This window comes from Bombus flavifrons, chromosome 4 (assembly GCF_040668555.2).
Source record: "Bombus flavifrons isolate JBK064 chromosome 4, iyBomFlav1_principal, whole genome shotgun sequence".
NCBI classification, from domain to species: domain Eukaryota; kingdom Metazoa; phylum Arthropoda; class Insecta; order Hymenoptera; family Apidae; genus Bombus; species Bombus flavifrons.
The window spans coordinates 12077820-12101283 of NC_138445.1; the positions used below are offsets into that span (position 1 = coordinate 12077820).

At 46.8% G+C, this 23464-nt stretch overlaps 1 protein-coding gene across 7 annotated transcripts in view; it reads right to left on the minus strand.

Annotated features, from left to right (window-relative positions):
• Positions 1 to 23464, minus strand: part of LOC138179220 (apoptosis-stimulating of p53 protein 1) — a 107114-nt gene that overhangs the window by 37574 nt on the left and 46076 nt on the right. The window contains exon 1 of one of the 7 annotated variants that reach the window (XM_069111805.1): positions 17766 to 17949. The exons of 5 other annotated variants lie outside the window; for them this stretch is intronic. In XM_069111805.1, the coding sequence (XP_068967906.1) occupies positions 17766 to 17822 (57 nt within the window). In that variant the 5' untranslated portion in view covers positions 17823 to 17949. Of the gene's footprint in view, positions 1 to 17765; positions 17950 to 23464 lie in introns of those variants that run through there. One more of the 7 variants, XM_069111802.1, reaches the window with a different exon arrangement.

A 23464-nucleotide genomic window follows, 5' to 3' on the forward strand; every position in this document is an offset into this window, starting at 1 on the left:
TTCGAGAAACAATGGGAATGAGCATGAGTCGGAAACGATTAAGCAACACCGTCTCGGTATCCCGTTGATCTATAATCGTTTCTTTAAAAATAAACGAAAGAACGATTAAGAAGCGTATCGTCCTCGAACCTTACGACCTAAAAACGCACCAAACACTGTTCGAACGTTTGCCACAGGCCACACTCACCACGTATTCGAAGGCCTGTTGCATGACGAGAAACGCGAGAAGAAGCGAATCTACCATATGACAGAGCGAACGCTCCCCTAACGGGGTTTGTCTTATTTAATTTGCGGCTGACTCGAGGGGAAAAATCGGGGCGTGATTACAGAGGCCCCTCTGCTCGAGACGCGTGTCACCGCGGGAATGAAAGTATTTCCACGGATCGACGCCTGCGGCCTCCGACTAAGCTCGTTCGAGCTCTCGTCGATAAATGAATTTTCTCGTTAACAGGGGTGTGTCCCGAGATTCCTTCAAACTACATGTTCCGAGTGGCAGAGAGGTTCGCTTTGTAGGCAAGAGAACGTGGAATTGGCAGTCGGTTTGTTATAACACGGAAACCTAAGTTGTCTTTGGATGGAGTTTCGAGGGGATGTTTTTACTGGCGCACCGAGTATGTACGTTACTTACATGGTTGAGCCCCACCCCACCAAGCTGTTACGCTAAATTAATCATGCAGAGCTTGATTTTGCCCGGTTATATTATGCTTGGCTCGAATGTCGATTAACGAGTATCGTACGCGTATAAACACGCGGCAAATTCTCTGTACCGGTAATTCATAGTCTGCACCTAATTTTCTTTCCCGTTCTATTCTTTGACGGCGCTCTCATTTTCTCCCGATATCGCTTCGAGGAAAGCAGGAAGCACGCAACAAAAATCAGCTCACGAGAAACTAAGAAACAGAAGTGGTTTATTTCGATCTTCGATTACCTCGGAGGCCTTCGTGACCTAGTAGATTGTTTCTCAAGTATCGTACCGAGATTCTTGGAAATTAACTCCGATGAGAGAGAAAGAAAGAAAGAGAGAAAGAGAGGCTTTCTTTTCCAATTCCTCGACTCTCGGTGACTCGGTGCTGTTAATTTGCGCCAGATCTTTGTCCAACTTTGGCATCGCGTTTCTTCGAACCTATTTAAAACGTTCGAGGGATTCTTTTCCAGACAAGAATGCTTTTTTTTCATAAACGAGAGAGAAGAAGAAGCGGAGCATTAATACACGAAGGGCTTTCCACGGAATCGATGATACGCCCTAGAATCGTTAATCGTTTTCTTATCGCGAAACTAGACGAGAGAAGCTACTCTTTCGGTCCGATATTCGCGGCTATCGTTGTTGAATCTCAAGCGGCCGAGCCGATTGGAGAGAGGTCGATTCGATAGTTCGATAAACCAACGTCCCACGGTTTCATCCACTTTCGTCTGAACGTCACGGAGAAGATGGCGTGGCGCTATGTTCCGGAAGATAACTCGCGTACACTTTCCTCACAGCTTCGAGATCCGAGCCCTATCTTTCGAGAAATTACTACCTCTCGCCTCGGTCCTGTGCATCATAAACATCTAAACGCGTTTCTCATTAAGATTGAAACGTTCAAATTGATCCAAATTGATATGGACACAATATATCATCATCATTTCCGAATTTCTGACGATTTATGAAAAACACGCGATACGAATTATAAATTCGTGACTTTCATAAATAAGATTCTTCTACTTTCCTATCGCGAGACATAGAGACCGCGAGGGATAATTTTTATTTCGAACACGATTCATCAAATTTTCCCACTTGCACGAAACAGAAGCTACTGTCTCGATCGTCAGAGCGGTCGATCTTGCTCGCCCAGCCTTATGCAACGTTATCGTCTTGCCACGACACGTTCCCGAGCCTGTCGCGGTCTAAATAGCTCGACATACGATGGAGCTTAAGCCCCGTACACATAGCCCAGCATGACACGAAATCGACACGGAGGCGTTCGCAAAATTTGCCCCCGTTCCCTGAATATTCATCGACGTGAATACGTTATCTCGTCGCGATAACGTCGGCGTTTCGCCCGTTCGCTCTCCCCTGCACGCGTCCATTACGAACTTGGACACTGTAAACGCGAATACCTTCCACGTGCATCCCGATTATCGTCCGTTTTAGGCTCGTGAATGCGAGCAGGCAGCAGGTTCGTGGCGTCCGCTCGATCCATCGCCGAGGATGGATTCCGGTGAAAGGGTCACGAATATTGCCAGGATATTGCAGACGCGAGTGAACCACCACGACCGACCAAATAGATCGAAGTTAATTAAGATCGGGCAGGATAGTAGACGCCCTAAAAGCCCGGCAGCTGAGAACTTGGCAATTTCCACGCTGTTTTCTCATTCGTTTTCACGTATGACAAACAAAGTGACGACTTAAGCCGTGGATTTCCTGAAATGGGGATCTTTTTTTGTTCTACGATACGGTAGAGCGCGCTGCGAGTGTTCGCCGAAAATGGGATATCGTAGAACGCGGTCCTGTTTGCACAACGTGTGTACACGATTTAGCGGAAAACTGACAGAGCAAGCACTCTCGCGGTTCACCCCAATAGAAATGATAATCCGTGGGACGGTGATGCCTGTGCACGCTTCGAATAATCACAGGTTACGCAGAATCGACGATGACTAGAGAGCTTGTACCGCAGTTTGCAACGATTTTGCAACAGGGAACGCCAGCCGCGGTCGATGAAACAGACGGAGAGACACGAAACTGGCGTGCTCGTCGAAATATTTCCCGCGTATTTACGGAAAAACCAACGCCCCGCTATCAAAAGCGTCCTCTCGCGCGAAACACGCTCGTGTTTCTTCGTTAATTCGGCTAATGGACGCTCGGCTGGGTCGAATCGGGGATGCAAGAGACGTCGGGCGAAATAAAACCGTCACGGGACCTCGATGACACACCAGATAAGAGTGGCTGAAGAAAACATTTAAACGAGCGGAAAATTATCGTTTTTGTTTGCAAAGCGGCGTGAAAGGTGTTCGTTATGGAGAAAGGATGTCATTTAGATCGGTGACTGGATGGATAGAAGAGAGGAGGAGAATTCTCGATGGTCGCGGTTTAACCAAGTCGGACGGCATCCTGAGAATTTCACGGACACCTGGCATTAAATAAAATACCCGATCGATGTCATTATCGTACGAGATCGGTCTCCGAGAGATCTCTGTAAAAACCACAATTGGAACGCGTCCTCTCGTCTGCGGATGAAGTAGTCCTCGAATAGGTAGACTCCAGGCAAGACTGCTGAATATCCTTTTTCTAGAGAGGCCGTTCAATTACGATCATCGACCGGTATATTGGAATTATTATACAATCCCTGTGAAATGCAAACGAGCTCCGGATTCTCAGCCATCGGCGCATTAATCGTTGCACGCGAATACCGTCGCTGTTTATCGTCAAATATTCACCAGTCATCGACAGGGGACTCGTTATTTCGCGTTGCGATCGCGTCGTCGCTTTGCAGTAGCCCCTGTTAAATATTTGATATCCAGCCGGAGTAAAGAATTTGAAACGAAGAAGGCGTTCGATGAAAGACGAAGGACCTGATCGATGTCTGTCGATTGACGGCACAGACGGAAAAGGGAAAGGTCGTTGCTTAAATAAGTAATCCTCAACTCCGTGCGAGAATCTAACTCAAAGTGGGGTCGTTTCCGTTATACGCTCGTTAACCGATCTCGAGACGCTTCGAGGATGAAACACGAGTCCCGTTTTACAGCAACGGAAACTTATGGTGACGATGTCGCGTCGATAGTAGATGCTTCGCCTTCTAATTGATTACAATTCAAAGGAGAAGATTCGTTTGGAAAAAGTAGAGTAAACCACTGGAGATATTTGTGGAAGAAGCTCGCAGTTTAAAATGGATCGAAGATGGACAATGTAAGAAGAGGTTGGTTTTCACTCTCGTTGGAACTGGCAGGACCTGCCTCAATCTTTCAGCAGACGCGAGCAGCCGCGTCTCGGCGCGGGTAGAACTGACCGATGATGAATGCGCACTGAGACAGGGATCGATGATACGACTATTTTTCTCGCCACCTCGGAAGTACCCGCTTAGAAACGAGCCGTCGGTGGGGAGATGATTTAAATTCATAAGTTCGCCGAGCTCTGCTCGAAGATTAAGAATGCATCGGTTTCTCGTCCAATTTCCATTCTTCTTTTTTACCCGGCTAAACCCTCCAACCTTCGGTGTCTAAAAAACTAATATTCCTCTTTCTTTCTCCGCAAGGCGACACGCGAGTACCTGGTTTCGTAGAATTATTTAAACCAGAGGTAGAGACACGAAGATGAAAGCAAAGTGGCGGAGAGAGGATGGAACGAGAGACGCGGGAGAAACCGCGAGGTAAATTCTTAAAAGCGTTCGCCGATTCCGCGAACCGTGGCCTGCGAGTTAACGGTTTCGATATAATTCACCATCTGCAGCTATAAATTCTTTCAGCTATAAATCGCATGCTCCTCTGTCTGTATCGCTAATAACGGCGAGGAAATGGCGTGTAACAGGTAGCGTCTTCCGATTCGAACCCACGTCTCGTCTCGTGGCTCTCTAAGCCCTCTTCTCTCTTCTCGATCGCCTCCTCCGTTCTTCGGTTGCGTTAATCTCCGCGTTGCTCCGCTATCCCACGGATGCAGCGTTAACCGATTAACGAAATACGAGACCCGCTGATCCAGTGCTTTCTCGGTGAAACGCGAATCCACTGGTTCTCGAGCGCTTCCCAGCGAAAAAGGTCGGAGTAGCTTTACCACTCGCGAAACAACAACACCGTTTTGCTGTTTCGACTCACGAGTTTGTTTCTCTCTTAGCGGAAAACAAGGTGTGTTGAAAAAATACAAGCGGACACTTTGTGGCCATTGCCTGCCAACAACGACAACAACAACAACAACGAGGGAAGAGTCTTCTTTTTTTTCGTGTGGAAAGCTGGAGGAAGAACAGTGTCATTCTACCTTCTCCTTTCTTTCGTTCGTTCGTTGGTTCCAGTGGGCTTTGTAACGCTGCTCGCGCCTCTTCATGCAGTTCAAAGTGTCACCGATTGTTCCCGAGGCCGGCGTGAGACAGTGGAAAAAAGAGAACACGCGGCGCGGGTTCGAAGGTGGAGATGAGCTCCACCTCGAACGCGGACAATGCCACGGGGGCGACGCAGCCTTTGTGTGTAAAACGACAGAGGTTCCGCGACGCTGTCTTCCATCTACTTACTCCACACCTCTTTTTAACTTTTTCAACCGGCGCCGTAATCGAGAACGGTTTGCTCTGCACGCTGCCCTCTGTAGTTAGACACGTAGAGTGTACATCTCCGGCTGTCAGACATTCCAGATTAAATTCTGTGACCGTAAGACGTTCCTCGAACCGACTCCTAGAGCCAACGGTTTCACCATTCTCTACTTTCTCGTCGCTATAAGCCAGATTAATTTCGTGACTTTCTTAAGATAATGGCCGAGTAGCCGTTCAAACGAACAATCGGTAAAAGAACGATCGAAAAATCTCGATAAATCCCGCCTCGAACAACTCCAAAGTCAAGCAGGAACGTGAGGTTCGTGGCGTTGCACGACTCTTAGAAAGCATGGAATAAAATCGTGATGAATCGTCGCGGTCCGACCACTGGGAACAGATACCCTGATAATGCAGCGACACTTCGACAGCTACCCTTATTTATGACCGTGAAAAGGGAAGCTTTGGTTTAATGGTTCGATCGTCGTTCCTTATTTTCCTCGGCAGGAGAAACTGCGGATAAGAAAACCACCTCCAGGCTGCAGACTACAGATCATGCATAGTTTGCATCGAGCCGTACTTTCGCATTGACAACTTTGTAGCTCGAACCCGTTCCACCTAAAAAGCTGCCATACTCAGATTTCTGACATATGTATAGACGTGTTTGAAAGTTGGGAGATATCGATGTCGGTTTCGTGCTAGAAAGTCTCAGAATTTTCATTTATCAACGATGTCGTTCTTTTCTTTTTCTAGTTCTATCAGGTTTGCTCTTCGATCGATGGTATTCCCTTCTGTTGCTCTTTGCTGTTTCTGTCTCTTCTATCCGTTTCATTTCTTTCGGTTGTTTCAATTTGTTTTTTAAGTACACTTGCGTTACCTCCTTTTATTACAATCCCTTCTTTGATGTTTCTGCGATAAACATTTTTTTAATATCGCTGAAATCCCTCTTACTTGCACCATTTCTTGTCGTAAATGTTTCGCGCTCAATGGAACTCGTTCGTCGATGTTGCCCGCTTTTTATCACGGAAATTCCTCCTGGAAAATCCTTTTTGCGTCCACCGAAGCTCCGAATCCGCTTCATCCCGATTGGCTGTCTCGATGACGGTGATATCAAAGAGAAGCTGCTGGATCATAGATTATTTCGTACTATTGATCCAGAGTGGACGCGGTTGTGCGTGAAACTGGAAAGGCAACGACCATACACGTTCACGGAAGTTAGGTAGTTGGCCAGAAATGATTTTGGAGAAAGTGACCACTACCGACCGCTGACTGACCACAGGACGGACGCTGTTTCCGTCAGCTACTTGGTCAACGGCTAGTCACAAGTGTAAACCAGCTTCCGATATCCCGGTACTCGTAAATAATCAACAGACAAGGGAATCGTATTCGATTTCTAAGCGAAATGCATAGAAACCTGAGTAAAAAATCCTAGGAAATATTGAAAGTTAATCGAGATAAACTGTCGTATTCGGCTATGTTGAATATATATACCGGTAAAGAGAAGAAAATCTATTTCAGTTGAATGTTATAACGCGATGTAACAAAGAGTTCCGTTAGGCCAGCCTTATGCCACGGACAACAATCGTCATTTTTGAGAAACTGAATTTTAACGCTACGAGCATCTGCGTGCCAGCGCTTAGATAGTACGTGGGTTATTTTAACGGACTTACAGTACCATGTATTTTTAACGTCATCGCAGCGCTTCTCCTTAGCTCAATAGTCGAGACCTTGTCATAAACCTTGGAGTTTCCAAACAGTCACGCAACGACACGATCTAACGGTTTCACAACTCGTATGTTCTCGGATATTCCACAGGGGTGTAAATTGCACCACCTCGACGTACATCCCCACGTAGCAGTACCGGGGTCTCGTTCTTCCTTCTGAAGGTATAACGTGCAATGGGAGGGAGGATACGAGGCATTAAAAATGCTGAAATAGCGCGTTTTCGAAAGAGGAATCCCAATGGTAACTCAGAGAAGTCAAGTTAAATCGCTACCTGTCTGCAAATCGGTTCGCACGTCGTTTGAGTATCGCGACAACGTCGCTGTCTCTGCACACAGACATACACGCGTCAATTCTGCGCGTAAATACGTTAAAAAATCACGACACGTCTTTCTTTTTTTTCTGTTTAACCAATTAGTCGATAACCAGTCGGTATATTTCTAAAAATTAGTTGCAGAACGTTCGAACGTCGTAAATTTCATCGCATCGCGCCAGTTACTCCATGCTTTGATTTAGGATGTCGCTATATCGTAGACGTTACACCTCCTGCTCCATAAATGGAAGCGAAGAAAAGAAAAAAGGATGAAACGGTTGGATGGGATTTGATCGTTTAGTCGCGATGAATCGCGCGTTTCTTATCGAAGTATTTTTCCCGTCGAGCGAACGAAATAAGGCGAATACGTGTCGGACACGAGGAGAGTTCGTGACACGTTAACTAGAACACAGGAGGACAGAGCTCTGTTTCCAGCTTTTTCGCTTCCGTTACCGGGACACCTCGCGAATTTCTCCTATTTTCCTAGAGCACAGTACCACGTCGTGGAGTTTTCAGCTCGTCACTACTCGTTAAAAATATATATTTCGAGATATTATTTCAGAGAAGGAAATGCGGCAGCAATTTGATGGCGAACTGATAAATTTATTTAGTGGAAACTATTGATTTTTCGTGCACCGACCACGAACTCTACTCCACGCTGATACTCTCACTGATAATTTCACTGTGTTTGACACACGTCCTCGATACCACGGATTTTTTCACAGCGAAGATGCAACCGAGAATCCTTGCGTGATTAATCGCGTGAAAAATAAACACTCGACCTACGGTCTCAACGTTTAGTCGATGATTTTCTTCCGGAATACCAAGTAATTTCCCTTTTAACTAGGAAGTATCTTGTAACTATCGCTGTATTAGCGTACGTTTGCCACAGAGATCGTTGTTAAACTACGCTACCAACCAAGAGTCGATTCACGAGCACAATGACGAATCGTATAAATCTCAGTGGGGACGTAGTCACGTTCTCTCGAAGACGAGACAAACCAGAAAGTCGATCTTATTAAAAGACTAGGCGATCGATATTCGTCTCGCGTGCAAGGTATTCATCATTTTTCCGGCGGATACAGCAGCGGAGAAACGTGGATTTTCCAAGGCTACGTGTAACAATCGACCAGCTGGGACGCCGATTGTTCCCAGACGTCGATCGACCCGAAAGAAAATATAACCACTCGATGCATGCAACGGCACCGATGAAATTGAGTTTCAAGCCTACGTGACGTTCCCTTCCGTGCCCTTCTTCCTGCTATCCGGCCGGGACGTTTAGGAAACGAAGCTGTCCGTCCTATTCCCTTGCAACTTCACGGCGGCATGCTACCACGCGTCGAAAGTTTGACTCGACGAACGCCAGCTACCGATAACGTGACGAACGCTTGGAGCTTTGCCGGTAGAAGCAAGCCGATCGGCGACGTAATCACCGATAAGGGAAAATTTACTACGAGTAAGGGATCGAATATGCTGGTAAAAAATTCCGATCCTCTATATCGAAATCACGACGTTCTTTTTCATTAAAATTTCAAACATCAAAGTTCCCCATTCACTTCAACATGCTTCAACTTTTATCGAAAAAACGAATTGGAAGAAACTTGGTCGCAGGTTGTCGTCGAAAAACGTCAACTTTGAATCGGCTGCAGCCAATCGACCCAAATTTCCTCTATGGCCGGTGACTCCAAAAATTCCATGGAACCTTGCAGCACGACTTTGCCTCGTCGAGGGTCGGATGGAAAAACAAAGCGACCCTCTGTCGGCGACAGTTCCACGGATCTCGAATCGAGTGTTTGTAATTCGCCCCTAAGCGGTCGGTCAACAGACCACGTTCGCGAAACATCGTTCCAATTTTCCATCGAGCGCGCTCGATGTTCCGTCTCGAGTTTCATATTGGTCGAAATCGACTCAGCCATAGTCGAGGTAGCTTCCGTGGAAAAATTCTAACGATCGTCTCGTCGGTAGCAGCTGCAACGTTTCGGAATACGATTTCCCGTAAGAGCAGGAGAAATAAGGTTGTAACCGATTCCACGTAGAAACGTCGATCGAAGATCGGCGATTTGCACGCGTCGTACGTTGAACACGCGCGTGTACCGTTACTGAAATCCGCAGCTGCTGTTGTCTCCGCATAGAAGCTACGCGAAAGACGCTTTGTCTCGGTCGATCGGCCGATACTTTGCTATATTTTCCGCTCGATTCGAGCTGCCGCCTTGCTGCCGCCGTGGACATTTGTCAGACGACGACAGTGCTCGTTGGAGGTAGTCTAGAAGAACCGAAGAAAGTGGAAGTTGCACGTACTTGAGAAGAGAAACAAAGTCAGTAGCCTAGGATCGAAGACTGGATTATCTGGATCGATTTCTCGCCAATACTCGTCCTCGTATCGGCAGCTTGAAATTTGCAGCTGGATCGAGCAAATGAACTAGCTCTGAAAGAGCGTGTCTACGAATAAATGCGACCGTTCCAACCGATCCTCGATCATCGTTACGTCGAAATGACACGAGATAAAAGATGGCGTCGTTACCAGCAATGTACCGACGCTTTCCAGATGCTTTATCCGCGAGTTATAGATCACGCGCCATTATATATCTTGCTCGCGATGGTACACGTCTTTTGAGTAACAGCCGTATCATTCCGCGAGGCAATGCTCTAGAAAATACGTTTCTTCCCCATACCGACACGTCGATGAATTTAACCACAGCTACCGCGCGTTATAGTTACTCGAAAGTAGCATTGTCTTCGACAAAGAGCAAACGCCTTTTCGTGTTACGAGAATCTCTGTATTTTCGACCAATCGCTGGTCGATACGATCCCCTGATTTCCGTTAAGATAATAGGGGTGGTTAAGATAGTATAACGCTGCGATTAACAGGGTTATAAGCTTTATTTTTCCAACACTTATGAGGTACACTGTTGAGTATGTAGCATCGTGGAAGAAAGGCCTGTGGTGGCATTCGATAGCAAATACCACCACTCGACACTAACTAGGGTCGGACGACGGCAGCGCAGTGATTAGCGCAGTGTAAATTGTTAATATTTGTAAATATTGTAAATAAACCTATTTGACATTCCCCTCCCCCGCCCCCTCCATATCATCCCGCCTCTCCCCAAAGTTATACAGCACCCAAAAAGTAGACTACCGAAGCGTCCTGTTTTGCGACCAAGTTTTCAGGATAGAAAAATCAACCAAAAACAAAATTACATAAAAGCTCCGCTCCCCAGCGGCTTAAATCCAAAGATTAGATTTTAACACAAAAAATGTAAAGCGCCGACACATAATATAGTATGGCTATGTCGTACCGTCGCGTATCGGTACTTTTGCCTAACACATATTATCAAATTCATAGTTTATTGTGAATACCCAAATGTATTAATATGTATCTTGGTTGTAAATAAACGTTATTAAAATAAAAAAAGCAGTGGTTAGCGCCTTAGGTTGCGAACGTTCGGAACCCGGGTTCGAATCCCGGCGACCGGAGTCCGATTTTTCTTCCACGATACAAAAAATGAGAAGAAAAGCGGCCGTACCCAGCAGCGACATCTACAGCGCTAAGCAACTCACGATACTACAAGTATGTATACGTTAAGTAAATGATTGATTTAAGGAAAGTAACACGTTAATGAGTTGTTGACTATTCTAACGTTGAAGAATAAGTAAAGTACAGTGACGATGCTGTGTCGGAGGAAAGCTAGCGATGGGTGTGTCTAGCGCACGGGACCATCGGATTTGTTCATGACATTTTGGTCAGGAAAGTGAGGACAGTATACATTGCTTCTGATTGGATAAACGAAGGTTGGTGGACTAGGAAGGGTCTTAGCCGCCCTCGATAGAAAGTTGCTAGCGGGAAACATCGTACGTGAGAAAAACTAACTTTCCCGTGTCAAGCCGTAATAGACAATAATCTTTAGAAAATGATTTAGAAACAAAGATATTTGTTCGGTCTGAAGGACCTTAGCTAGCAAATTACTGAGATTTACGATGGGTCCTTAAGACTGTTGAGGGTACGCAGTAAGGATGAGCGGACATTTGGTTCCCGTCTGGCCCGCGGTGTATGGACCTGGTCTAGGTAGAGTGTCGCCCGACGTAACAATCTCATTTGCTTTGATTTTCGCCCACGCGATTCTCTTTTCAATTTTCGTTCGATATTTTTTTGCACGAAGAAAACAGATTCGCGGCAGAAATACCGCGAAAATCGAGACACCATGGCGCGGTGGAAGATAGCGTGTAGCTCGCGTGGTCGGTCGTTGACAAATGGACGCGAGCCAGAGAGGGAAAACAGGCGGCAGTCAGCCGGACAGAGTGACAGGGTGTAAGCTGACTCGTAACTTTTGCAAACGGTTACGCAATTTGCTCTCTCAGACAGCGCGTCTACGTTTCGCGAGGGTGGTCGCGATTTATGGAAATTGGAGGATTCTCGTTGAGCCTCAGCTCCCGTCGGTTATCGTCGACGCGTAAGCGACGCGATGAGTGGCGGTAACGATCGTCCGATTCGATGTAATCGACGGTTCATTGGCGAATTCTCTGGAATTCGCAACGAAACAGCTGATCGTTTATCGAGCGGTGGAATAGCTAGAAAAACGATAGAACGAAAGTGGACGTGTCGCGTGTGAAAATTGGCTATAAACTGTGAGGTCGGTCGCGTGTAATCGTACAACCGGAATTCCTTGTTGCTTTGGAAGCTGTTTGGCCGATACCCAAGACACTCGGAACAATTCGTTTCGCCCGAGAAAATCAAAGTTTCTTTTTCCGTGTAAAACTTGTACAAGGAATGTGAGTCTGATAAAAGTTGACTCTACGAAGCTCGTGGGACTAAGCTTCGCTGGTTTCGAATCGAATATTACATCTTACTAGATTTTACTAAATTTTGATAACTAGATTCTACCGTAAAGGGACGACAATTTGTTAATTTTAAATTCCTGTACGCTGGAAAGTCGAAGCGTGAAGCAAATTGATGTGCTGCATTTTCGCGTAATGGACAGGCAGCGAGTTAAGAAAGTTGTCGCTGGTTAATTAGCACCTGACGCAGCTGTGATTTAATTACGGGAAAAAGCTTGGCGTACGTGTGATACGATTTTTTTGCCCCGAGCTGGCTCGTCCTCGCGGAAAAACCCGATGGATCTGGTAATGAATACCGCTGCACTCCGCGATCGTAATGGTATGCATAACGAACTGTATTGTACACCGAGCAATCGTGTCGCAAAGTTTTTTTTAAGCTTGAAAAGAAGAAAAAAAGAAAGAAATAAAGAAACGACAAGGCGAAAGAAGATCCGCTGATGCAAAAAACGGTACGCGAACATTAATTACATTTGTTAAGGACCCAGTACATAATTTCCGTAGGTTTTTGAAGCCTCGGAGCTAAGTTGAAACCAACGACGCAATGAATTTACGGTTACGCGGTCGTTGAGGCTAGCAGGTGCGAAAAGGAGGACGTCGATGTTAGCGAGGAAGGACGACGCGTAAAAGGATACTCTAGTTTAGACCGGCCATATTTTGGACCAGTTACAAACGACGACGTTAAACTTGGGCCGTGGAAACCGAGCTAACTAATCGATAAAACTTCGCTGGAATATTTAAATAGAAATTTTCAACTCCGAGTAGGTTACTTCTTAAAATCGTGCTTTCGTCGAACAAAAGCTGATACATTGCGAAGCTACTCTGGTATCTTCGTTACAGCCGGACAATTCGGAATCGCCGAGTCGCGAAAAAGAGAAGGTAAACGTGTCTATTTGCCGATTCACGTCGATTTGCATGTAAAACCGCGGAATCGTTAGCGGAGGAAACAATGGCAGTGCGACGAAATTCGAGCGAAATGCCGTGTTCGGCCTGCGGAGAACAATAGCCGAAGGATCTTCGCACTTCTACCAGAACTCAACAGGTTTTTATTCGCGGCGACTGGTAACGCGTCGTTTATGAGTCCGTGGCCCGATAAATCTGTCGTTATCGTCACCGATCCTGTTCTTTATAAAAAAGAAAAATGCCTCGTTCTCCGGCGAATTTCCATCTATTTGCACTGTCGAGCAGATGCGTGAGCGGTTTATTCGCGGACCAACGAACAATAGACAGATAAAACCATCGACTAAAAGCAGCCCCTCGCAACAGGCCGTGCTCGCGAAACATTGGTCGATCGTGGCTCCGATTTACCATCGAAAACCTCGAATAAACCATCTCGACGATTCGGTTCTTCTGTCCGTTTTTCGCCGCAAGAAACTTTTTCCAGCCTCCTTGGAGAGATATCGAGCCGATTGCACGAGTATTCGTCAAAGAACGATTTCATTTCGATAGACTTCTGTTTGATTTCTGAATACATCGAATGTATATTTGAGAGGTCGGTATCGGCGGTGGTATCAAAGTTTAGTTTCTTGCCGGGCTGTTGCCATGTACGTAAGTTAGAAACGGCGATACCGCTGCGAAGGGTGAAGGGTTGGTTAGAGTTTGCGTGCAAAGAGGACCGGATGATTAATCGCATTTTCGAGCCGGCTCGTGCTTCGTTGTTGCTGCGCCGTTTTGGGAGAATCCGGCTGGCAACGGTGCTTTTGTTGTATCCACTCCGACGGTGTTTTGTATTTTTAAATTCACCTCCCTTCGCCGGCAATATAATATCTTGAATAAGCTACGCGGACGAAAAAGATAAAATACACCGACGTTGTGCTAAAACGAAACGACCCACTTTCGATCGAATAAACGCGAGAATTGCATGTAAACCGGACGTCTCAAAGTCCAAGTTTATTCAACGAAAGAAACACCGTCCTCTCGGATAGCTACGCCATAAACGCGCATGAAAACGCTGGCGTAACGAAACGTTTCGGAAATCACGTGAGAAGCGACGACAAGGTTTGTCATTCGGTAAACGGCGAACGGAAAGCTTTTATGGCAAATTGTATTTCGGTCGAGAGGCACGTTGTTGAATACGAGCCCGCCGGAAAACAAAAGACCAAGTAACGTCGCTCGATATTTCCTGGCCCACGGAAAATGAAATTCTCGCGTTCGCTCTCACCCTGGACACTCCAACGTTCCCACGTTCACGTTAATTTATTTATCTTTGTTACCGCGACCACGTTTCGGAGATCAACTTCGTCTGCAAGAAACAAGGAAAAGGATACCACGGAGGAGATGTTCCCCTTTACTTTCGGCCTCGAGGCGAGCAGAAATTTTCCGGAGCTTCCATCGAGCCAACTCTAGGAATTGGGTGCTTTCGCGACGAGATTTTACACCCTCGTAAAACCGGTTATCGAAAACGTGGTCCCGATTCGGAGCTTGCACGTTTGCTCCTTTCGTTGGAACTTTGCGAACTCGTATCTCTAAACAGTCACAGGCTACGTAAGAGAGCAATCCGCAACGAAGAAGTTCCGCTTGCCCATTAATTAACCCGATAATAACTCCATCTCCCATAAACCGAGAATTTTCTTCGAGAAAAGAGTCACGAGCTCGTGAATTCTTCCCGAAACCTATCGTATCGTTCATCGAGGTTTTCCAAAGTTTATTGGATTTGCTACCGCCGCCGGATACTACCGAATTCGTGCAACGATGGCGAATCACAGCGCCGGCGAAGAGAGGAGCGCTCCGTCCGCTGGACAAATACGATTTTCGGCTTTCAACGGGAACGAAAGTTCTCATCTTGGTTCGTTAGGGCGATAAGTAAGAGGAACGGTCGCCTGCAGGGTAAAGGGACGCCGGGATTTTCGAATTACCGATAGCAAAAGAGAGCGAGGAAGCGAAAGAAGGAGAGAGAGAGAGAGAGAGCGTAGGTTGGCTCTCTCGGACGCGAACTAATCTCTTTAATGCGGCCTTAAACTGGCCGCCTCGGACTGTCGAGGGGAACGAGTGGCCCTCGAGACTCGATAAGCCCTAAGAAGGAAGGATTAATCCCCGAGAAGAATATTCAATTGTGAAATTCGCTTTCTCGGGTAATTGTTATCCGGCGTTGGTATCGCGTTGCGCAATTACCACTCGGTTGTCGCGGTTAATGTGGCGGAAGGGCGGAAAGAAAACGCGGCCCGGGAGGCAAATAACCGGGGAATGGCGGGCGAAAGAAACGCTTTCAGCGTTTTCTTCGTTACGCGATGCATTCTGCCGGGAGAAGTTGAAAATGCGGCGAATCGCGAGCTCGCTTAATTTCCGTGGCGCGTGAAATTAGGTGATTCGGACGGGGGTTGGTCCGCGCGTAATGTTGTTCCATATCGTGGGAGAAAAAGCCGAGAATTTTAATTAACGATCCGAGTGCCCAGCCCTCGTGACGTCGAAAGAACACGTCGACTTTCGAAAACAGAACCCGACGCTCTCCTTCGTCGATTCTATTAAACTTCCGCGTTACAACGTTACAGAGGAGATGGTGAACTTTCGATTACACGCCTCCCGGAGGAAACCGTGTCTATTTTCTAGCGAAAACGAAGGCTTATCGAAGTTTCGTAAAAAAAAACTTGGGTCGCCAACGAAGAATCGTTTCTATCAATAAAGTGAAGAATTTCGCTCCAACGTCGCCGTAATTGGATCGGAGAACAGGCGAATTTTTAGTCGCAGCAATACGCGAACTTCGACACGTTCACGCGGAACGCGCCGTGGCTACGCGAACGAATACGAGAATCTGTTGAATAAAGAATTTAAAAACTTCCCTTTGAATGTCGGGTACAAAAATATATGACCTAATTTACTCGGGAACGACAGAGTCGAAAAGAGGAGAAAGAAATTCGATCCTTGGAGGACCGACGGATCGATTTGGAAGATTAACTGGTCGAGTAATTGCATTTAGAGGAATCGGCGGCCAACCTTGGCAGACCGACGACTTCCAATGGCTGCCACTATTTTTCCTCGAGAGACGTTACAAGATTGTTAACCGTGAAACGAGGCTCGCCTTGCCTCTCGTAGAACCTTTGCTGTACGTTCTTATCACGGTACCATGTGGAGCATAGAAACTCGTCAACTGGCAATGGAAAAATGCGCAAGAAACACGACAAAGTCACCTTGTCAGATCGATCTCGCGCCTTTCCATATTAGGTTCAAGCTACGACTCGACGATATCGAAACAGCTCCGTAAGAATATCGATCTACATCGTCATCGTCCTTTCTAACATACAAAAGCGAACCAAAGATGATAATTTTAGTGTCGCCTGTTTCGGTTAATTCGCCGCGGAGACTTTCGTGTTCGCTTCGTATCATGGTTTTTCGTGTAATCTATTGGATTTTAAATCGAAGATTAATCGAGCGTCGAACTTGTCCAGAGACCATAAACGAAGATCTTATCTGGCCAGAAGAGGAGGAAGATTAGGAAAATTCCTGGGGAAGATGGTGAACGTGAGAACGGAATCGAGGCACGGGCCACACCGTTCTTCGTATATATCGGGATCTAAATAACGTTCTGACGTTTTAAACCGGCACGATCGGCCTTTCTAGCCTTTATCTCTTGAAAATTTGATATTCCTATTCGCCGTAGTCCGTAGGTCATCTATTAAAGGTTTCCTCGACTCGCTATCGGGACTCCCTTTTATTATCACCTTTTCATCATCACGATTAAAAGGCTTTCTCGATCGATTCATCGATTTTAAGCAATCCGAAAGAAGATTAAATTAAGCTACTTTCGATCAGGCCAATGACCAACAACGAGCTCGGTATTCCGATCTTTCACGAAGATCGCTCAGCGTTTCTACGTAATGGATATATAGCATGAAATGAAAATATCGGATGGCCATTCGCGTGTGGAAGAGAAAACTCGTTCATTACCAATGACCCTGACCGACTAACAGAACCATGGGGCAAGTTTTTGTCGTAAGTTACCCCTCGTGAATCCTTCCCAGAGCCGTTCATCGATTAAAACGTAACAGTCTCTCCTAGTTTTTGGCTACCTTTGTATTTCATAGCCGTTTAGACGGTGGGTAACGTTTGCGCGAAACTCGTGCTTCGGTGTATTACAGCCGCGACTACGAGATCCGAGGCTTTCGAGCTTAAAGCGTATTTAGCAGTAATAACATTGGTAGCTGCGAGCAAGTTAGGGGAAAATATAGGACAGCTGGAAATCGCAAACTGAAAAGTTTGGATGGATGTGGAGTTTCTATGTGCGTTGGCAAGGTAATTAAATGTCGTGAAAGTACATAGGCGGAAAGGGGTAGTCAGAGCGAGAGAAACGCAGTCGACAAAGAAAGAGAGCGGATGCTTAAACGCGAGAGCGTATGCATACAAAACGGTCACGTTGTATCCGCCCGTGAAATAAAGCCGCGATATTGTTAGCTCTGCTCTACAGGTACAAAACCTCTTGGTACAGATGCATTACACACGTAGTAGAACACGGACAATAGCCATTGAATTATCGTTCTCCGAGCGATAGCATCGACTCGGCCTTATCGCCAGTTTCGCGACACGACCGGACCACGGAAGAGTAGCCGACCTATATCATCCGTACAAATTACACTGGCGATCTCACGCAGTCTCTCGAAAGCCTTGGATACCTAAAAACCACCCCCTCTGGGGAGAAACACCGCGCGTGTCACGTTCGCGCATCGCTAACGTGTCGAAATCAAAACCGTGAATGATTGGCTTACTGTGAACCATTGCAGCCCGCTCCTGCCTCGTATGCCGTGGATCGTCTCGCGGATCATCGGAGCCGGCTGAACAGCTGTCACGAGGCTGGCAAAGAGCTCGAAGGACGCGCGACTAAGAGAAGAGAGATAAAGGAGAGAGAGGAAACCGGTCCGCTAATACACCGTGCCGCGCTCGTCGACCAACTGCGTGGCTTTGCGGCCGCCGCGAGTGTCGAGCCGCGCTCATCGCCGAGCTCGACTCTGTTCGGCTCCGTTCGGCCTTGTTCGACTTCGGTATTCGGCGGTATTCGGCCGACCACCGAAATGCGTCGAGCACGGCGCACTCCCTTGCCGGCTAGCCGGCAACTTTCACGAGGGATGCATGGACAGAAACCGAATTAAATTGATTAGGATCTTCATCGGATCCCCGGGACCGACGAATTACCTCCACCAGCTGCATATTATGCCAGACAGTGCGATAGACTCAGCCATAAACCTCTGCGCGGATAGAAACGCCTGGCGTAATTCGATTTTCGCGCCGATTCGCGTCCGGCAGGACAACGCGCGTGCTACGTTCGATCGAGCGCGTTTCGGGATGTTGATTTTTCGGCTAGTCTAGGATTAACTCGATTCTTCCGCGATGTTGCAACGATATACATTGCTCGTGGATTTGGTGGAGAGCTGGGAACGCCCAACTGCTCTTCGGACACTGTTAATCGTATCGTGCGAATTATCTAAGCCATCCCCATTATGGACGATAGTAGCTGGAGATATTTGGGTTATGAAATCTGTGAAAGAGCTTCGCGGTGTATATATATATTTACTGTCTATTACTTAACGGGACGCTATTTCAACTTTCACAGCCATTATATCGCAGAGATCTCGTGGAGAAGATACTTCTTTCCCCAATTTAGGGGATCTTTCTCTTCGTTGACCGACGTTGAAGAAAAACGCCGATAAGAAAACAGACGCGAAACGGATGGTTCCGGCCAGTAGACTATCATTCCGTACACGCTACGGTTAATTACACGTGCGTCCTCGGTTCTCCTGTCGTGTAATTCCCTTGGTTCCTGAGAAAAACGTAGCATCTCGGTGAAACTGGATCTCGAACGAGCATCTCGACTCAACGGATAAAAATAACGGTTCGCTTGCAACCCTGTATATTATTCACGGTGGATATGAATTATTTACGAAAGTCTCCAAGTAAAGTTGGCCAATTTTTACGGAGTACCGCCTTTGTTCGATGAAATTATTCAATTGCAACTTCCGATTTGAATAAATCTTTCCGAACCTTTCCTTTTTGTTCTCGTATATCTATGTAACCGTAAATCGTGCGATCGCGCGTGCAATTGAAAAACGTGGATAATTAAAATTGCATCTCGTGCGAGTTCGAGTCGGCGGAACGAAAATATTCGTGGCTGTAAAAATCGAAACGTTGTATAATGCGCAGGGAGACGGTGAACGAATTCCACGCATAGTAGCCGAGACTGCAGACATCTGGGTTCTATGTTATAACGCACGTATTCCAATCACCTAACGCGCTCCATAATTCGGCTGCTCAAATCCCGATGCTGTCGGCCAGACGGATTGGCCTGCATAATGAAGCGTTGTAAGGGTAACATACGTCCCTCTATAGTCTTCCTCTTGACTCTAAACACGTGCAACTTGGTGCGAAAGACGATCGATCTCGCGCTACGCCAGCCACGAACCTCCAAAATTCAACTCAACCTGGCCACCTAAACTGCAAAGCAGCTGCTTCATTTCGCTAAACAATCCGTCGTAAGTTGTAAAGCGCGTGACGACTACGCACGATGATTCACGGTTTTTGTACGCGAGGGAATAAGAGGAAACAATGGTGAAGGAAGGTGTTGAGCAAGAATGTAACCGGTTGCCGTGACCAGGGTGCGAAAATCTGCCGTGAGATTGATTCGATCGACTCGAGGAAGCTTTGAAACTTCGTGGCGAAGCCCGGCAGGTTCGTTTAATCGACAATGTGCCAGGCGAGTTCGTGGGAGAGACCAGGAGAGAGCTGCAGGTTCGTTAACTGGGATCGCGTTCTTCGCATTGTCGCAGCGATTGCGCAATTTCCAACGTGAACTTTGTCGCGCCACGGAGTTTAAACAACGCCTTCGAGGCCAACACCCGCGTTAGTCCTCTCCAATTACGGAGCTTCCGGTCTGAACGCGACTCGTCGCGCCGCGCCGTGTTACCCGTTCGTTTTCGTTGCTCCGAAGCGACTCCGAGGTCTTCCTTCGATAAAAAAAGAACCCGCGTGTTCCATCAAAGTCCACCACCTTCTCTGCCCACGTAATCCAATGAATAATTCAAGCAATCTAAATGACGTTCGAAATGGAGAAAACCAAGATAATTCTACGGGTTTTCTACCAAACCGTTCGCGTAGAACGCGTGTCTGCAAGCTGTGTCGTAGCTACGTGGTTTATACACGGTCAGGTTACCGGTTTTAAGACTCTTTAATCTTCTAAGGACCGAGCTTTAATCACCGGGACTTATCCTTTCTTAAAGAGCACTTTTTTCACTCGGAATTCTATCCCTCAGTTCCTTTCAGTTTCTTTCGTCGTTGTTTTTCCGACGGAGAAGCGCAGGTTTTTGGAGCGAACTGTTAACAAAACGCTCGATCATTTGTCGATGTTCGTATTGTAGTCGATCCGCGTAGTACAGGCAAATTTTCAGTCGGTTACATTACGCCAACAACGAGTACACAAAGCTCGATTATATCTGTATAACGATTTCGAGCGGCTTATTGCTTTGTCGACCGTTTATTATCGAATGGATTGGGGAAAGCGGATTCGGCCAGCCGGATCCGAAAAGCCGACAGCTAATATTTTTACCGGGCGCGCAATGAAATTTCGCGCAATCTGTCCGTACCTTTCTCCTGAACCGCGCGACCGTGTTTTCCGCCGTTGTTCGACCCGCTGTGCACCGTACAAAAATGCGCGTGAAACGATAAAAAAGTAACGTCGCGTTAAAGGATCGCCGAAACGAAATTTTCCGCCGTGACGAGCATACACGACAGTCGAATACAGGCTAAGTTCGTTCAGCGAATGTTATTTTGACGAGATTCGCTTGCGTCTATCCTCCTCCAATCGCGATTCAAACCACACCGCGTCATCGCGCTGCTTCGTTTGTTCCTGGTTTATTTTAGAAGATCTACCATAACTTTCTTCGCGTTCAGCGTTGCAGCTCGCTGCTATAGTACGCCAGCGATTTATTTTAAAAGTAATGCAGTGAAACTTAGTTTGTATGAAGCACGGTTGATACGATCGCGCGAGCGTAAATTCCCTCTCGTAAAATTAAGTAGGTACACGCTGATTAATTGGCATCTCGACTCGGCGTATTCATTGTTTCGTGAATCATGGCTAAGGAACGAGCAACCGTTCGACATCGGAGAAGAAATTTTATCATCTCCTTCGCGCAACTCGCATAGCATCGGTCCGAGAGAAAACCGAAAAACAGGTAACGCAGTAAGAAGAATTTCCAGGAATTTTCTTTCCTCTGACCCAGTTTTACGACGAGACCAGCGACCAGAGACAGGTTATGCTAGTTAGCTTGCCCGGATAATGAATGGCGCGCAAATGTCAACGGAACCAGCTCCACCTCCACTCGACGCGCTCCTATCGATACGAGTTATTTACATAAGTGTTTCGTGCTCGTATCGTACACGGCAGATATGCCATTAATCGCGGTAACAAGAACGAAATCGATGGGACCGAGGAAAGACGTGGATAACGCGCGAACGAGCGATTCTCCCGGAGAAAGGTAGATCGCTCTTGAAAATCGTTATCAAATTTACTCGTCCGGCAATTGGGTCGGTGATGTTTTTCCAGCAATTTCTGCTCCACCAGTTTTTACGTTGCTCTTTGTGTTCCCCGGCCTTTTTGATGCCTCCATTGATCGACTCTATACATACTTCATCGCTGATTGTAATTGGACCGTTCCAAAAATGGGACGGAGAGGTAATTATCAAAATTGAAGAGAGTTGATTGAAGCCGAATTGCATTCTATTCGGAGGATTTCTTGGAAAAAGGGACGATAATGTACGGTGAAAGCTATCCCACGACACTCGAAACGCGTTCCACGAGTATTCCTTAAACAAAGGAGTTTCTAGGACCCTCGACCGGGTCCCCTAATTTCCAAAGTCGAAGGAAAACAGACCTTCCGCTCTCGTAGCTCTTTCCCACAATCGCACTCGTGTCTGGTTTACCATCACTATACAACCATATCTGTTTCCATGCGCAATGAAGACAGTTTCGTGTTTATCGTTTTTCGAGGATCTCGGAATCGCGTAACATCTCTTCGAGATCTAGTTCGCTGATCTGTCGGATCTCGACGTAGTCGGTTGGGAAGAACCTTGGATCGAAGGCTTCACGCAGGGCTGGAAGCTCGTGCGTGCTCGCCGATTGACGTGGGAAGATGGAAGCGTGTAATTGAGCGAGTGAAAATGATCACGTTTCCTTCCTCCGTCGAATTCCTGGCTCGTGGAAACGTCATAATTTCGTTTCGCCCGATTCCACGACCGTCTTTCAACGCGATCTTCCGCCTTCCAGACGAAAGATAAGTCTCTACGCTCGCGTGCAACTTTGACTTGAAAATTGGGTCGCATTTCGAAATTCTCGCCAACTAATTAACGAAACTTGCCGATACGTGCAGCGCGTAATATTCGCGCTGAAACGGTGCCGGTGTCGGCCTCGCGTTCGAAATATTCTATAATAACTTGGAAGTCTCCCTTCGGTGATTTAATTTTACGAAATAGCACGATTATAACGAGTATGCACGGGTATTCGAACGTAAATACTTTTGCGTATAATACGTAATCGAATTTCACGACTCTTTATGTCGTTAGCAGAACTCGATCGGATCCAGGGAACGATCTGTAATCGGTAATTACCGGTCGGTTCTATGCGATTATTTCCAGCGAATATTTTAGCAGGCGACCGCACGGTAATCCGATAACGGCATTCACGAGCGTGTCCCTTCGACCAAAAGCGAGCGTTGCCTCGTTACGTCGTTTTTACCGCGCGAGAAACCACCGACGAGCGAAATAAACTCGAAATATCGTAGAGCCGGTTACGCGGCTCTGCGGTTTGCGTATTAACCGCGTTGCTGTTGCTTTCGTTATCATTTCTGCCTGTGTAACTATGCCGCTTTAACTATGTCAAAATCGATTTTCGTAGAACGAGCAGCAGAACGAGAGGATCGATCGGAGAAGCGAGGAAAACGCGATCCTCGTCTATCTGAGAATTCGAAGAAAAAACTTTGCGGGAAACGAGCCACTCTCGACGAGAGAGAGAGAAAGAGAGAAAGTGATTCTCCGTGGTGTCCGGAGTACAAATTGCAAGGAAAGTCGGGGACACAAAAACGCGCGTCATCCATAATCGTTTAGGACGTTCGAAGAGCGATCACAGGTCGTTCTCGGTCGTCCACGCTGTTACGATCGCGGTGGCTTCCGTCGTGAATAGGGGAAAGTTGCTCGGCGTTTAATTTAAGCCGAGAACGACCGACCGAACTCCTTAACCCGTCGATCGCGACGTCGTTAAATAGTTTCGTCAGGGAACTCGGTTAGACGAGTGTCGCGCGCCGAACGAAACTCGCAGCTAGATGCGGCTGAGAGATAATCTCCCAATGAGGACCACGTAATTCCGAAATGTGGATGTATCTACGCCGAGCGCCGAACCGCTCGGTTAATTAAACCCACTGACTGA